Raw genomic sequence first — 18,348 nt, 5'->3', positions numbered from 1 at the left:
CCTCTGAGATACCTGGACTTGTAAACTCAACTTTACAATGCCAAGTCAGGTTTAATAATCTCTAAATAACCAGATGATGGCGCAACCCTTTTCATCTAAGTAGGTAGGGCATTATTGCTAGACAAAAACATAAATTAAAAACCAGACAATTTGGAAAACTGAGAAAAAAAGAACTAGATAACTGACAACTGTGTTGTGATCCAAATGGATACTATCTAGGAAGTGTGTCCACTGGCCACTGAGAATTAACACTCTGCACATGAATGTTCCTAGTGATTGAATAGCAAGGAGAGGAACAGAACACTAGGTTTGACCCAAAGGTTAGACCTGAAGAAAGTGGGTGTGGTAGGAAAGAAAAAAAAAGAAAAATAGAAAGGTCTGGAAAAAATAATATAACTGTGAAATGTTTCTTTCCTCATGTATAGGGCTGATTTATAATAGGGGTAACTCAAAAATTGCAGCTACATGACATGGTGGATAAAGTGTTGAGTCTGGAATCAGAAAGACTTAATTTCCTGAGTTCAAATCTGGCCTCAGAAACCTAACTAGCAGCGTGACCTAAATCAAGTCACTTAATCTTGTTTTCTTCAGTTTTGAAGTGGAGAAGGAAATGGCAAACCACTCCAGTATTTTTGCCAAGAAAGGGGCGGCTAGGTGGTGCAGTGGATAAAGCACCAGCCCTGGAGTCAGGAGTACCTGGATTCAAATTTGACCTCAGACACTTAATAATTACCTAGCTGTGTGGCCTTGGGCAAGCCACTTAACCCCATTTACTTTACAAAAACCTAAAAAAAAATAAGATTCCTATATGGAAACATTAAAGAATATTTTTGCCAAGAAACCTCAAATGAGATTACAAAGAGTTGGACATGACTGGAACAACTGAATGAGTGCAAAAATAATCTTTTGAAAAATTGTGGAGTTTATAGTTAAAAGTTGAGCAATATAATGCACCTAATTAGATGTTATAAAAGAGATATAATGAATTGAGATGATAATTTTAAAAGGAACAATGTAAAAGAATGCCATACTTTCATAATTGTGTTAATATGTGTTGAAGGCTTTTTATTTATGTGAGTGAGAGAGGGAGTTAGGTAGTTAAGGATTGTTGTCTCATGTTAAGTCATGTGGTGTAGTAGGAAGAGAACTGGATTTGGAGTCAGAAGAAACCTGGCTTTAAATCCTCCTGTTTCTTATTCTTAATAGTTGTGTGACTGGGCTATTCACTAGACATCTCTGAGGATCAGTTTCTTCATCTGTAAAATAGGAATCAAAATAATACTTTTATTACTGATGAAGTTGTTATCAGGTTCAAATGCAATAATGGATATCAATTACTTGGTAAATTTTTTATCTTTTTTTAAAAATTCTATTTTATATTCAATTCTGAATTTTCTCCCTCCCCCTCCCTTAAACATTGAGGAAAGCTAGAAAAACAAAACTCATTATGAATATGTATAATTAAACAAAGTCAATTTCTGCATTAGCTATGTCTGGAAAATAGAAATATACTTCAATCTATATCTATAGATAGATATATCTATATATCTAACACTTGAGTTTGCCATCTGTCTATCTGGGATGATGATAGCATGTCTCTTTATGTAGTTGTTCAGTCATTTCAGTCCTCTCTGACTCTTCATGAACTCAGTTGAGGTTTTCTTGGCAAGGACACTAGATTGGTTAACCATTTCCTTCTCCTGCTGATTTTACAGATAAGGAAACTGAGGCAAAAGAAGTTAAGTCATAATTTCTCCGGAACTGTGACTAGTTCCAAATTTTGTAAATCTTCAGAGAACTGTCTAAATGTATTTCTCCATATTTAGGGCAATGCTTAATTAGATTGGTACCTTGAGGGGCCCAGAAAGGTGTGTGCTTCCAAATCTCACAGCCCTTTGTTAGTGACTCAGAACTCATGCTGACTGAATGGTATAAGTGTCTTGGGCAAATTATCTGGCCTTCCCAAACTTCAGTTTCCTCACCTATATAATTTGGGGATAGTAATTTTCACTCAATCTGCTTAACAGTTTTGTGAGGACCAAATGAGATAATGGATGGAAAGTGCTCCCTAACTTTAAAGCACCTCTTAAAACTAGGCTACTGTAACGGATAATTATTTACTTTAGGCTTAATAGAGCGGGAATGCCGAGAAGTTGTCATTGCCTTAAAAACCAAGCAAGCCATTCGGAGTGTGCTTGGTAAAGCACTGAAAAATCTAAGATTCCTTTGCTCAAGGGGCATAATTGATAAAATCGAAGGAACCAAGATGAACAAGGTAATTAAACCCTTCCTGTGAAGGCTAGTGAGTGCTCCTACCCTCTGTTTCCCCTAATTTCAAGTACAGTAACAGTTTGATTTTTGGCTTTGGCAGTGTTGTGTGTCTGTTTGGGGACTCTCAGGTGGGAAAGGATGAGAAAGCTTGATGTTATAAATGAATGAAAGAAAAACCTGCTCAAGTGAGAGAAAATTTTAGATTTTATTCACAAACCTTGCAAGATACGGTTACCTCACCTGACGTGAGGCACGAGGTGGCCTTGAAACATTAGGTAATTTATAGTCTTCAGAAACCCTTTCCCTCCCTCTTGGATTTTCAGAGTTTGAGTTACAATCTAAGAGGTACACCCATTCCATGACAAGCCCCTAATATGATCCCCCCCCACACACACACACATCAAAGGATGCATGATATGCTGATGAACTCAAATCATCACAGGGGGTGTGTGGGTTAATATTCAATTACCTAATTGTGCAAACGCAGTTGCATTAGGTCAAGATCTCTAGGTCACTCTTGACCAGCTGAGGACTAGTTTCTTCTAATGTTGGGTTTGCCATCTCTGGAATGGGATTAGGAAAACTCTCTCAGTTTTGTGATTGGCTGGGCCATTCCCCCTTTGTAATGGATTCCCTAAGGGCTCCCTTCCACCCATTGAAGATCAACTCACTAAATTCCTCACAGGTGAGGGTCTTCCATTGTTTGCAGTTTTATTGGATGCCTGTTAGAGAACCTTCCTTCCTAGTTGCTAGTACCTTATCATCTGATATCACCTTCTTCCACCTAATTATTTACATATTTTCTCTATCCACTAGAATGTAAGATTCTTGAGGGCAGGGATTGTTTTTTTTTTGCTTCATATCCCCCCAAGAACTCAGTATAGCACTTGGAACAGAATAAACTTTAAAAAATGCATGATGATGTTTGATTAATGAAATCAAGACAAACCAGTAACATAGCTTTAAGGACTCTAGGTCAGATAAAGACACTGAAAATTGGAAGTACAGGTCACAGAAGATAAAGTGCTAAACTTCTTAGCTGCCTTCTTTCAGCTACAGTATGAATTCTATTTTATCCATAAGTTTGAGTCTTTAATATTTTTAAACAGGAAGGTACCAAATTGATCATTTGAACATAAAGAGAGCAAAGTGTTTGCTAATTGGATAGCAAAGACAAAGTAAGAACAAAGTATGAACATAGTAAAGAAAATAGTTGGAGTGAATAAGTCCATGAAAATATCAAACAAGATGAGAATAAGGGTGAGGGGATAGATAATTGTCAACTGACCCTTTAAGTAGAACAAAAACTCAGTGTGTTAAAGGTAAAGGAGAACCTAACTGACCATTAGATTCTTTAAAGAAAGTATATAAAGATAAATGTTGACTGTATGACTAATTTTTGTTTTGTTTGTATTTAGCTATTTCTTATTAAAATAAAGTCACTGAATAACTTTCCAATGTCGATCCCTCCCCCTACTCCTGAGAAGTTTCTCCCCAGTATTGTTTGGCTGGAGAATAAAGATGTTCTCATTGAATTCTTTAAGGTAAAGATTCTTGTTTTTCTTAGGGGCTCAGAATTGCTGATAAGCAGTTTATATTCTTTAAGGGCAGCTGGGTGGGCAAAGATGACGTTATTCAGACTGATTGTCTCCTTGTTCTCCAGGATCATGTGCATTTATTTCTATGTTATTGGTGGGCCAGAGTGAGAACTGAGGGGAGTGTTGATTCAAGCTAGTATTTACTCAGGAGACCTAGGTGGTAATTCCCACTGTGCTATTTACTAGCTGTGACTTTGGGAAAGATACTTTATGTCTCTGGATCTCACTATTCCTTATCAGCAAATCTAAAAGCATTATGTAAATATGAGCCAGTATTAGCATGCATTTTTATCTTCTTCATCTCTCAACTTCTTCCCACTGATCTGACTGGGGCAGGGAGGGAGAGAGAGCCATAATCTATGACTAACTGAAATTTCAGGATGGGTTGTAAAACTTGATTTGACTCTGGCAAAGGAATGAAAAGAAGATTGGTTTTCTGACTTAGTATGGAGATTATTAAATGTACTGTAAGGCTGTGATTTGAGTAGCAGTGTGGAATGGAATTCCTGTGTACTGTGGAATTCCAGTGATTCATGAATGTTTTCTCCCCAGACCATAGTCAGTGATCATCTATTGTGATGACAATTTGATTTATTCTAAACAACTAGTTCACCAAACTGTATAAGAATGTTTAACACTTATGTGAAATTCATTGATTCAAAATTTCTACCACTGAAGCAGATCAAAACCCATCCATATTGTCATAGATGCAAGTATGAATGGGTCTAAAAATACTTGCTACATAGAAAACTTAAAAAGTTGATACTGACCTTATGGAAATTGAGTTCCTAGGACACAATGTCTCCCTGATGAATACAGAAGGATCTCTACAAGGGTTATGCTGTCTTTAATAGGAAAGTCCTCTCAAGTTCCCAAAAGTGTATATTTTGAAATAAGAGTTTATAGATATTGGTAAATGGAGACTTCTATGGTATGTACCTAAATTGGGGAAAGGACCAGTAAATCCAAAGAACTTTTTCAATCCCTATTAACTCATTTGGATACTTCCTGGAGTTCTTGGGTTACTTCCATTGTTGTTTTTTCCATCAAGTGTGTCACCTATTAAATTACTACAAAGGAACTTTGCCTTTGAAGACTTGCTTAAATCTGGTCAGATTGTGGAAGCTCTGAAACATTGATTTATCTCAGTTCCAGGTTATAAAAACTGATTGAGGACATTGTCTTAGCCCAACTGGGAACCAACCCATTTGGAGACCTATGAACCCACAGACCAGGATTCTATCATACTGGAAAAAAGAGTTCTTGACTTTCAAGGTCTTATTTGAAAACTTGACTTTTCTAAGTCTTTGTCAAAATGTAAACATTTTGATAGTATCTTTAAGTAAACCACAAATTAAACCAGTGCTATATTCCAATGAGTCTAAAATGCCTTCTCCCATAAGCTCAAACAACTGTCTAGGTCTTTCAGGGTCAGTTAAATCTACTGGGCTGATTAGTCTGGCAAACTTTGGAGCAAATCAGTTCCAAACAGATTTGAAGGCTCTCAGTCGGAAATTAAAGTTGAATGATCCCTATGCATCATAGTCCCTATTTTATGTGACCCACACCTATGTTATCATTCATCCTGGGCAAGAATACCTGTGCACAAGTTCTATTTCCATATTATGACTTTATTCCATTGGACAATTTATTCAAAACCTTGCAATCTATAACCCAAGATTTCTGGTGCATGGGTCAAGGAATTTGGATGTTGCAACACAGAAACCTTTGCTGAATATCAAAGACCAAACAAGGGAATGCCCAGAACTTCTACAGCCCCTTCTGATTCTCTCAGAGTATGGACTTTATGTTGTATTAATAGAATCTATGCAACTACAGTGTCCTTTTTGGGACTACTCATAGAAATGATCCCCTTTTCCCCACACCAAGGGTGTGGTGGTGACCTTGTCTACTTAGATGTACATATAGAGCATTTATCAGCTCTTCAGTCTCCCCAAATTTCTTGGGATCTTAGATTTTGTCCTATTTTTGGTTGAACTTTATCTTCATCCTATAGACTGAAGCCTGCTTCATTCAATATGCCATTCTCAAACAAATGGTGACAGGAAAAGAATGAATTGGACCCTGGAATGGCTCCCCTGGTTCTCTATTCTTCATTACCATAACAATTGAGTTTGGGTCCTTCCCAGGATTGCCTTTTTCCTAAATGATGATTGTTCATATTATACAAATCTTCACAGAGATGGTTGTTTTGGTGATAAGAATATGTATGAGATATTGAAAATGAACTCCTTAAAGAAGAATTTGTCATGAGAACCAAGAAGAGAGACAAAAGTGGCATATATGATGAAAAGGAAGGAAAATCCTAACTTTTAAATTCTTTGTTTAGGAACAAATTATTTTCAACATTTCAATTATCTTTTTTATCTTTAAATAAATAAGTCAAACCTTTTCTCTATCTAGTCTTTTCTATTCTTCTACCATTTTTGAAAATTATTATTGTATATAGGCAAATTATCTAATCGCAGAATACACAGTTATATATGTGGATATATAGATATCACAATATATGTCTATATTCTATATGTATGTAGATAAATTTGTTCAGTTGTCTCAGTCATGTCTGATTCTTTATGACTCCCTTTGGGTTTTTTTTGTCAATGATACTGGATTGGTTTGTCATTCATTTCCTTTTTACAGATGAGGAAATGGAGGCAAACTAGGTCAATTGACTTGCCTGGGGTAAAACAACTAGCAAGTATCTGAGGCTGGATTTGAACTCAGGAAGATGAGTCTTACTTTGGACTTGACATTCTATCCACTATGTCACCTAGCTACCTGCAAACTAATTAGAACAAAATAAAATAATGAAATTTATTAACATATAATAAATCCATTGTTTTGCATTTAAAAATATAGAAGTCCTCATTTTGCTGCAACTTGTTTTTTTAAAATTTGCCATTCAATTCTAAAGTTTTTGACATATATTCTTTAATTCTTCATCATGAAACTACACGTCATACTTGATAAATGATCATCCTTAGGGATGGGTGAGATGAGTAGAGGAAAGGACACATAACACACTTATAAGTTTAATTGGTTTTTTATTAATATTTTTTTCTGTCACATGAGTCTAGAGCTCACTAGCCACAAACTGCCAGTAAACTACACAGGGCTCCCAGAACCAAATGAAAATGGAATTGGGAAATATTTTTAATATTAATATTTTATTAGTTTTCCAATTATATACAATAGTAGTTTCTACCTATCATTTTTGTAAGGTTTTGAATTTTATAATTCCCCCTTCCCTCCCCTCCAGAAGCAGTTTGATAGTCTTTACATTGTTTCTTTGTTATACAGTGATCAAAATTGAATGTGTTGAGATGGAAATCATATCCTTGAGGAGAAAATAAAATATTAGAGCTAGTAAAATTATTTTTATCATAAGATACTTTTTTTAAAAAAATTGAGATTTTGGTCTTTATTTTAAACTCCACAGTTCTCTGGATACAGGTGGTATTATCCATTGCAGGTACTCTAAAATTGTCCCTTATTATTGCATTGATGGAATGAGCAAGTCCATTAAGGTTGCTCATGACCCCTATGTTGCTGTTAGGATGTACAATGTTCTTCTGGCTCTTTTCATCTTGCTCAACATCAGTTCATCCAATTCTTTTCAGGTTTCTTTGAAATTTCATCCTTCTTGGTTTCTAATAGAACAATAGTGCCCCATAACATACATATACCACAATTTTGTTTGGCTATTCTCCAATTGATGGACATTCATTCAGTTTCTAATTCTTGGCTACTACAAACAGGGCTGCTATGAATATTTTTGTACAAGTGACGGTTTTACCCTTTTTCATGATCTCTTTAGTGTATGGACCCAGTGGTGATATTGCTGGATCAAAGGGTATGTACATTTTTATTGCCCTTCGGCCATAATTCTAGTTTACTCTCCAGAAAGGTTGGATGAGTTCATAGCTCCACTAACAATGTATTAGTGTCCTAGATTTCCCATATCCCTTTCAACATTGAACATTGTCCTTTCTGGTCATATTGACCAATCTGATAGGTGTGAGATGGTGCCTCAGAGCTGCTTTAATTTGCATTTATCAGTAATGCTTTAGAGCAATTTTTCATATGACTATAGCTTTGATTTCCTCATCTGTAAATTGCCTTTGCAAATCCTTTGACCATTTGTCAATTAGGGAATGGCTTATTTTAATAAATTTGACTCAGTTCTCTGTATATTTGAGAAATGAGTCCTTTGTCAGAAATATTAGTTGTAAAAATTGTTTCCCAATTCACTACATTTCTTTTGATCTTGGTTACAGTGGTTTCGTTTGTGCAAAGGATTTTTAATTTGAATTGGGAAATATTTAATGAAATAAATAAAAATACAACATAATATAGATGATTTAATTTGTGATTTCTGACTCAAGATGAATCCTAAAGGATTCTGTTTCTATATGAGTTTGACTTCAAAGTTACAAATTAAGCCCTGATTTGTAGCTCTTGTTGATTTTTCAAGTTGTAAATGTTAATATTGAAAATTAACCATGAGCTCAATCTGTTTTCATCTGGTCAAGATCAGATGTTTTGAGTCATCCTAATGTGAGTAGAAATACACATGACTGAGCATTTATATCACAAAATAAAACCCTAGAAATAATGTTAATTTCAAGTAATTTCTCTCTCTCTCTCTCTCTCTCTCTCTCTCTCTCTCACACACACACACACACACACACACACACACACACACACACACACACACACTATCTCAATACATGTCTGTATCTATTCCATATTTCTCTTTAGTATTTAAGTTAGAAAACTATACTGTTGTTTTTTTGTGATAATTATTGTTTTTTCTTTTAGGAAAAAGCCCAACTTGCATTTTTTGACTATGGAGATATCATATGTAAAGAGGGTGATATGCCACAAGGAATTTATCTGATTATTTCAGGAATGGCAAGTGTAAGAGACAGTTTAATATCAATTATAAAATGAAATTTAGAATAATAAGAAAAATGATACTCTAGAATTTTAAGAGGTTTTGCATTGCCTCCTCTTTTAGTGACTAATCGTTTATGCCCCAGATGTATATTATAATCAGTTAACTAATATTTATTGAATGCCTGCTATGAGGTAGGCAAAAGGAAATAGTTCCTCTTCTTCGGGAGTTTATATTCTATCTGGGGAATTAACATTTGCCTCTATAGGTAAATATAATTGATATGGTACATGTTTCTACCTCTAGGTATCCATGTTACATTATTTATTTAGCACTTATTTTTATATTTCTACAAATTCCCTATTTATTGCTTTTGAAATTTGAAGGTGAATTTGCTCATAATTTTCACTATTGGAAATATGAATATGAGTTAATGATCTCAGGTTGAAGTTTATATTCTCCTTATCAGGAAAACCAAATCAAAATAAAAAATCCAGAAACAAAAGAAGAGTTCAGTAGTTCTACTTTCTCTTTTCATTTTTCTCCATCTTTCCATCTTCTCCAAAGGTTCTATTCCTTGCTTGATTGTTTTCTTGACTCATTACTATAGGACTGTACCACTTTGGAGTATTTGTTTCTAGTTTCTTGATCTGTTGCTGTCTTCTGTTTTTAACGTTTCAACATGACAAGGCTGTATATTGTCACTTTAGTTATTTAACTTATATGCAGAGTATGTGATGTGAAATGCCAGTCTTCATGAATCAAGAGCTGAAACTGAGGTTGCTAGGAAAAATATCAAACATCTCAGGTATGCAGATGATACCTCTCTAATGGTAGGAAATGAAGAAGAATTAAGAAGCTTCTTGATGAAGGTGAAAGAGAAGAATGTAAAAACTGGATTGAAGTTTAACATAAGAAAACTACCATCTTGACAATTGGTTCTATCACTTCCTGGGAAATAGAGGGAGAAGGAATGGAACCAAGACCAGATTTTATATTCCTGGGATCAAAGAACACTGCAGCCATGGAATTAAAAGACACTTGCTTCTTGGAAGGAAGGTAGTGGCAAATCTGTTTAGTATATCTAAAAGCAGACATCATTTTGCCCACAAAGGTCTGTACAGTCAAAGCTATAATTTTTCCAGCATCAGTGCATGAGTATAAAGAGTTGGACTTTAAGGAAAACTAAATGTCACAGAACTGATGCTTTCAAATTGTGGTTCTGGAAATGACTTTTCAAAGTCCCTCAGATAGCAAGGAGATCAAATCAGTCAATACTTAAATTAATTTAGTCTATTCACTGAAAGGTTAAATACTGAAACTGAAGTTTAAATAATTTGGTCACTTACTGAGAAGATGGGACTCACTGGAAAGAGACAGTTCTGGAAAAGAAACACATCTCTTCACTCACTAGGTATATGACTATAGCCAAATTACTTTTTTCCTTTTTAAACCTCAGTTCCTTCACCCATCAAGTGAAAATGATAATAATTTCTCTACCCATCTCAAAGGGCAGTTGTAAGCATCAAAATGAGACAATGCATATAAAATACTTGTAATCATGAGATACTCTAAAAAGTTAACCTTTTATTTTTCTTGGCAGCTTGACTTCTGATTTGTATTTTAATGTTGTGTGTCCATGCATGCTATGTATGTATGTGCTTCTCTCTTTACAGCTAAGTGGTACACTTCTTAACTTTGGAATTCATCCTACGCTGAAAAAAGAGGCAAAATTACCCAAAACATATACAGAATTCCTCACCAGTGGAGATATAATAGGAGAGTTGAGTTGTCTGCTTAAAAGAGAAATGGGTTATACAGCTACCTGTGAAACTATTTTGCAGGTCAGACATCATTAGTTTTTTTACTGTATGTTACATGAAGGGTTATACTAGAGTCTCACTAAACCAATTGAGGAGAACCAATTGTTCAATTTTCAGTGTGAGCAATTGCACCTTGGTGCTTAATTTATTATTTTGTTGACTTCTAAACTTAAGAAAGTGATAGAGAAAACATTAATAATGCAGATTAAATTTTAAAATACAACCAGCCTATGGAGGGGAGGACAGACAGGGAGTTGGTAAGCATTTACACTTGTTACAGTTTTCTTTCATATAATTTTTTTTCTTTCTTGTAAATTGGAGACCATAGTATGATTTTTTTTTCCCCATGAGAACTCTGATGCTTAATTTGAAAACCACCCAAATGATCAGAGAACTACAGAATCACAGGATTTTAGTGCATCAAGGGACCTAAAGCATTCCCATTCTTTTTTTTAGAAAGATTTTATTTATTTTGAATTTTACAATTTTCCTCCTAATCTTGCTTCCTAATCTTACTTTGTTTCCATGGTATACATTCTTCTAAGTTGAATGTGATGGTAGAGAAATCATATCCATAAGGAAGAAAATTAAGTATAAGAGATAGCAAAATTACATAAGATAACATTTTGTTTTGTTTTTTTTAAATAAAAAGTAATAGTCTTTTGTCTTTGTTCAAACTTCACAATTCTTTCTCTGGATACAGATGGTATTCTCCATTGCAGATAGTCCAAAGTTGTGCCTGATTGTTGCACTGATGGAACGAACAAGTCCATCAAGGTTGATCATTACCTCCATGTTGCTGTTAGGATGTACAATGTTCTTCTGGTTCTGCTCATCTCACTCAGCATCAGTCCATGCAAATCCTTCCGGGCTTCTCTGAATTCCCATCCCTCCTGGTTTCTAATAGAACAATAGTGTTCCATGACATACATATACCACAGTTTTTAAGATATTCCCCAATTGAAGGACATTCACTCGATTTCCAATTCTTTGCCACCACAAACAGGGCTGCTATGAATATTTTTGTACAAGTGATGTCTTTACCCTTTTTCATGACCTCTTCAGGGTATAGAGACAGTAGTGGTATTGCTGGATCAAAGGTATGCACATTTTTGTGGCCCTTTGGGTGTAATTCCAAATAAGCATACCCATTTCAAGGGATCCCACCTTGGCTTGAAGACTTACTTGTTAGGCAATTTTTCCTGCCTTTAAGTTTAAATTTCCCTCTTTGGTACTTGGATAAGGATTTTACATGTAGAGTATTAACATTTAAATGAACATTTTTGTTTAGTCTAAAACTTTTGAGTCTTACCTTCTTCTGCCTGATTTTCCCCTCCCCCAATCTGTCTCTGTCTCTATCTTTCCCTGTTTCTCTCTCTCTCACTACTGTCATTTCCATAGACCACACGGGGTAAAGAATTCATTATCAAATGTCCAGCTACTTGTGATAAGCTACTCCACTCTTAGCTGACTTAGTACTTAGAAATTGAACTTAAAGCCTTTCCAGCACAGTAGAAGTTACCAGAGCTTTCTTTTTCCTGGCTTAACTATGACAATCTCAGGTTTCTTCCACATTGTGTTGAGATGTCACAGGAAGACTCTGGGGAGCTCATAGGATAACCCATAACAAGAAAGTTTGGACAGTGATTTTACTGAGTTCTAAATTCAGGGACAGCTGAATCCTTTTGAAAACACTTGAGTATTTATTCCTATTTTCTTTTTTTTTTTTTGCAAGACAAATGGGGTTAAGTGGCTTGCCCAAGGCCACACAGCTAGGTTATTATTAAGTGTCTGAGACTAGATTTGAACCCAGGTACTCTGACTCCAAGGCCGGTGCTTTATCCACTATGCAACCTAGCTGCCCCTATTCCTATTTTCTTGAACTTGTCTCTGCTTAATGTGGAGCAGCTAGGTGGCACACTGGATAGAGCATTGACCTTGGAGTCAAGAGGACAAAATTTCAAATATGTCTGAGACACTTGACTCTTATTAGCTGTGTGATATTGGGCAAGTCATTTAACCGTGATTACCTCTCATTCAGGGCCATCTCAGTCATCCTGATTCATATCTAGCTACTGGACCCAGGATGAGAAAGTGAGGCTGGTAACTTAGCATAGCACCCTCTCACTCAAATTCTTTTTTTTTAAGGTTTTGCAAGGCAATGGGGTTAAGTGGCTTGCCCAAGGCCATACAACTAAGTAATTATTAAGTGTCTAAGGTCAGATTTGAACTCAGGTCCTTCTGACTCCAGGGTCAGTTCTCAATCCACTGTGCCACCTAGCTGCCCCCCTCTCACTCAAGTTCAATGCATGTGCTTGTCATGGCATCACCTCTTTGATGTTGTGGTCATCTTCAAAAAGGAAAGACAAACATTACTATACTTAGTGACTAGTATCTTTTCATTCAGAAGTCATGGGATACTGACATGAGCTTGCCCTAAGATCAGGTCTTAAATAAATATATTAATATAAAGATTTAAAAGATTGTAATACATATTAAATGCAATATTTTAAAAAATAAACATAAAAAATTGAGAAACTCTTATCTTGGGCTCCAATCTCACATTACCAACTTCCTATTGGCCATTTTGGACTAGATTCTGAAAGTCTCAAAACTCAGTCTTGTTTGCAACTTTGGCTTCAGCCTTGACTCCTTAGATATCCAATTGGTTGTCAAATTTTGTGTTTTCTTTGACCACAACATCTCTTATATCTAGTCCATTCTCTCTACTCTCATGGCTATTACCATAATCCAGGCTTTCATCATTTCTTAGACTGTTACCTCTTAATTGGTCTCTCTACCTGCCTCTGTGGTCTCTAATCCATCTCATCCAAGCAAAGTGATTTCCCTAGAGTCACAGCCCTCACTATTTTAATTCCCTTACTTATTAAACCTCTATTATGTCTCAGGTTAAATATAAATCTATTGGACCTTTAAAAAACCCTTGCTTTGACACTTACTACACATTAATTTTCTTAATAATTTCTATAATCCAACCAAATTGACTTTTTTAGTATTCCTCAAGTAGCTATGACCAAGTATGTCACTCAATCAGAAAAGATGTCCTGAGATATCTTTCATTGATTCTGGTCTTGTTCTCAATTAGTGAGACTGATTTGTGTGCTCACTGGATGAATAGAGCAAGTCTTAGTATCTTGATATTTGGTAGTTTATCATTGGTTTACTCAATTTATATTCTTTATACTCTTACAAATGTCCTGATTATACTTCACAAAATAACCATTTCTTGGCATGGATAGTTTTCCTATTTTCTTATAGACTTACTCCTGCTGTTTATTCCTATGTGGTTATTATTATGTCTTATTTTTTCAGGCATGTTTTATCTCTCTAGAAGATTTATATGAAGGTTTTAATATATTTTGGTCATTCTTAGAAGATAAAATATGGCTGAAAGTTGCCATCAACATAGCAAATCAATATATAAAGGCAGGCGTAATAAATGAGGTAAGGCATGTAATTTAACTATTATAATTTTTTCAGACCTTTAATTTCAGCAATATGTGTGGGATCCCCAGCATAGAAACTTCTTCTACCAATTTAGATAAGTTATCTCTTATGTAACAGAACCTTAGAGGGTTGCCTGAAAGATTGAGTGGCTTATGTCCATGGTTACATAACCAGTATATGACAAGGTATGAATCTAGTTCTTATGACTCCAAGGTCAATTTTCTATCTCCCCTACCATTTGCCTCTTCTACATGATCTATACTATTATTTCACAGAACAATAGAATACCTGTGAAGTTCATGATTTATAATTTTAGAGCTGGAAGGCACCAGAGAGGAGATTCAGGTTTACCTCTCTTTAAGCTTCATTGTATGGTATCAGTAATTCATCACCATACTAAGACTGATGGAAGACATTTCAGAAATTACAGCTTTGTAATTCTCTCTGTTTTATATTTATTTTTATGTAGATTCTGTAGATATTGATTTGGCAAACCCCAAGAGGCAAAGAGAATACTAAGAGAAATAATTAAATGATGTGCAGTTGGCGCTCAACTGGATGTCAGTTAGTCAATAAATATTTATTGTGTCTTCTTTATGCCAACCATTGACTTCATAAAGAAAGGCAAAGCCTATATATAAACTCTGTAGAGTTTAGTCTAACAGAGAAACAACATCCAAACAACTATGTATGAGTCAGCTACATATAAGACTAAGTAGAAATTATCAACAGAGGGAAGGCACTAGAATATAGGGGGATTGGGAAAGATTTTCTGTAGCAAGTGGGATATTTTTAGCTGGTACTTGAAATAATCCAAAGAGGGGCAACTAGGTGGGAAGAGGCCCCGCCCTACAGTCAGGAGGACTTGTATTCAAATTCGATCTCAGACACTTGTTATTCACTAGTTGTGTGACCTTGGACAAGTCACTTAATCCCATTGCCTCTCCAAAAAAGAAGAAAATCCAGGGAAGTCAGAAGGCAGAGATGAGGAAGAAGAGCATTCTAGATTAGTCAGTGAAAATTTTGGGTTCAGATGAATTCAGTTTGAGATACCTAATAGGCAGTTTGAGATTTCAGATCAGAGGTCAGTGGAAAAACTGAAGCTGTATAAAGTAGATTTGAGACTCATGAGCATGGACATAATTGAATCTATGGGAGCTGGTGAAGTTACCAAGATAAATAGTATAGAGGGAGAAGAGGGCCCGTGAGAGAACTCTGTGGGACATCCATGGTTAGTAGGCAACACCTGGATGAGTTTACAGAAAAGAGTGTTGAGAAGAAGCTGTCAGGTCAGAGAAGAGAATAGTGTCATAGAATCTAAAAGAAGAGGTGAAGAGGAGAATAATGTGACTACAGACAGGCCAAGAAGAATGAGGACTGAAAAATAATGACTGAGGACATCATTAATAACATTGAAGAGAACAGTTTCAGTTAAATGATGAGGTTGGAAACATGACTATTATAGATAGCCTCACAGATATCAAACATAGAACTTGGGAGAGGGGACAGCACTGTTAGATATGGATCAAGTGAGGGTTTTTTTTTTTTTTGCAAATGGGAGAGACATGTGCATGTTTGGACAGTAAGGAAACATTTAGTAGACAAGGAGACATTGAAGATAAATGAGAGAATTGGGATGATATAAGGGAAAATTTGGAATCCCTTTATGCCATAGCAAAGAGAAGGGTCAACTCTTCATGTGAAAAAGAGGTGGAAGAAGAGATAGTGATGGAATGAATATGATGATGTGAGATGAGGATGAGGAGAAAAAAGGGAACTCTTGGTGACTGACTCCAATTTTTTCAGTGAAATATGAGGCAAGATTCTCAGCTGAGAAAAGTGAGAGGTGGGGGACCATGAGAGATTTGAGGAGGGATTAAAAAAGAACAAGAAAAGCCATTGTGGTTAGTACAATATTAAATCAATTAATATAGTGGTATAAAAGATTTCTTTGATGTATTGAGGGTCAGTTGAAATTATGTCACAAACTTCTATAGTGAACCCAGTTAGCATGGTTTCATTATTTTCTCTAGCTTCAGCAGGAAATGTGTAAGATCAAAGGCAGTGGATGGTAGGGTGAAGGCCAAGGCTTGGTAGGATAAGATTTGTAAATGGATAGAGGTAAAAGGAACTCAAAAGAAGGCAGTGTAGGGTTGAATTGATCAAGCAGAAGAATGAAGGAGAGTGTAAGTGCAGGGGTGATTGTCTAGGAGAAAATTGAAGGATTATATAGATGATTGTATATTGAAGAATTTCAGGTCCCAAGCTAAAGGGGACATAGGATGACAATAGAATGTAATGAGATAGGGGAATTTCCGAGTTGGCAAAAATGGATATAGGTGACAGCAGGAGGAGGATGAAAGGATAAAAAGGAATTTATATTTGTGTATGTCTGTGGTAGGGTTGAGGAGTAGGTCATGGGAAAAGAGCAAATTGAGGGATTACTAGGTTTGAGTGCTTGTGTCATATTCAATTGTTCAGTTGCATCTGCCTCTTCATGACCCCATGGACATCCTTGGATGAAGTGACTTGCCCAGGGCCACACAACTAGTAAGTGTTTGAGGTCACATTTGACCCATGGTCTTTCTGACTCCAGGCCCAGTGCTCTATCCACTGCGCCACCCAACTTTCTTTGGAGTGTTTGAGGGAGTATAATGTGTATGTTGAAGTCCTCCAGTGTGAAAACATGAATGGGGGAGAATGAACCAGCAATTAACTCATTGAGGGAGAAAGGGAAGTGTCCTCAAACTGGGAAGACAATAATTAACAGGATTTTGATTGTGTGACAGATGTAGACTGAATGAAACTCTTAAGGAGAGGTTACTAGTTGATGGTGGTATTGTGAAAACATGGAAGTGGCTTTGGGGAGCCAGGAGAATTCCACCTTGTCCACCTCTACCAGTGAATTGTGGAATGAGTGAAAGTGCAGCCAAGGCTGAAAAAGGAGGCCAGGGAGACTGACATCAAGAGGAAGCTCAGTCTCAGAGAGAGATCAGAAGTTGAAGGGAATGGGAAAGAAATAAAATTTAAGAGGAAAGCAAAATTGTTGCTTATAAACAAGCATTTGAGAAAACACAATGAAAGTAGACACCTTTAGGGTGGGATATTGGGTAGATGGTTTGAAGGGAAAGGGAAAAGGGGAATCTGACTTTGGAAAGTTGGTGGTAAGGGGAGTCTGAATGGAGAGTCAGGAGTTCAGAATCATTGGAATGGGAAGGAGTTTCATCACTGAGGAATGAATTCAGATAGTTTTTTGTTGTCTCTTGGGGCCTTGGACATTCAAGTGAGAGGACACTTTCTGGGAGCTTCTCCAGAATAACAGAACAGCTCTGAGAATAGCTTAACCTGTCTTCTTTTCTCTATAGGTGAGATGTTTCTTCCAGTGCTCATGGAGTAGTGTTTCTATTAGAATTCAAGAAAGATTGTAAGCCCCTTCTAGGGTGTTTACATTGTGAAGGGGGATACAATATATGCTCAAATAAGGATACTACAAATCAGTTCTTTTTTTTTTTTTTTCGTTTTTTTCAAGGCAATGGGGTTAAGCCAAGGTCATACAACTAGGTAATTTTTAAGTGTCTGAGGTCATATTTGAACTCTGGTCCTGACTCCAGGGCTGGTGCTCTATCTACTGCACCACCTAGCTGCCCCTACAAGTCAGTCTTAGTCAAGAGAGAACAAAAAACCCCAACAACAATAAAAACCAGAAAGAAAGGGAATGGCTTTCTCCAGGATGTGAAGTCTGAACTGAGTCTTGAAGGAGAAGAATTCTGAGAGGAAATGGGGAGGGATTGTGGACCCCAGATTTATGCCTCTCATTTGTGGCTCTCTCCCTCTTTATTCCAATTCTGTTCTGAGAGCTTTCCATTGGCAGACTAGTAGTAGTTCAAATCTGCACCTTTCTGCACATGGGGCCCAAAGAATGGATTAAGAATGAACCTTTTGTACCAAAACAGAGAAGAGGATTAGGAATAGTGAGTAAACTTTAGGTCATTATTTATTTTTATGATGTTGAAGATGATGAATGAACATATCCTAAATATTTAGAATAGAATAAAGTATGTATGGAAAATTTATCAAGCTATAGTGAGCACAATCTATTCACTATGGGACTTCCTTCAGTTCAATAGGAGGAAAAGACCTCCTAATAATCCATTGTTCAAAACTGGAATGTTCTTCCTGCTGAGCTATTGAACTGATTTCTGGGGACACTATAATTGTGGCTAGATAACTCTTTAGGGGGGATATTGTACAGGAATCCCCTATACTGGTT

General features: G+C 36.2%; 1 protein-coding gene across 5 annotated transcripts in view; it reads left to right on the top strand.

Moving 5' to 3' along the window:
• Positions 1-18,348, top strand: part of SLC9C2 (solute carrier family 9 member C2 (putative)) — a 118,504-nt gene that overhangs the window by 85,144 nt on the left and 15,012 nt on the right. For 4 of the 5 annotated variants that reach the window (XM_074222040.1, XM_074222038.1, XM_074222043.1 and 1 more), the window contains 5 exons: positions 2,127-2,275; positions 3,690-3,815; positions 8,712-8,810; positions 10,464-10,631; positions 13,944-14,075. In XM_074222040.1, the coding sequence (XP_074078141.1) occupies positions 2,127-2,275; positions 3,690-3,815; positions 8,712-8,810; positions 10,464-10,631; positions 13,944-14,075 (674 nt within the window). The remainder of the gene's footprint in view (positions 1-2,126; positions 2,276-3,689; positions 3,816-8,711; positions 8,811-10,463; positions 10,632-13,943; positions 14,076-18,348) is intronic. The other variant, XM_074222042.1, reaches the window with a different exon arrangement.

This window comes from Macrotis lagotis, chromosome 2, assembly GCF_037893015.1.
Source record: "Macrotis lagotis isolate mMagLag1 chromosome 2, bilby.v1.9.chrom.fasta, whole genome shotgun sequence".
Classification (NCBI taxonomy): Eukaryota; Metazoa; Chordata; class Mammalia; order Peramelemorphia; family Peramelidae; genus Macrotis; species Macrotis lagotis.
The sequence above is the reverse complement of the archived record's forward strand: the minus strand, read 5'-3'. Positions and strand labels throughout refer to the sequence as shown.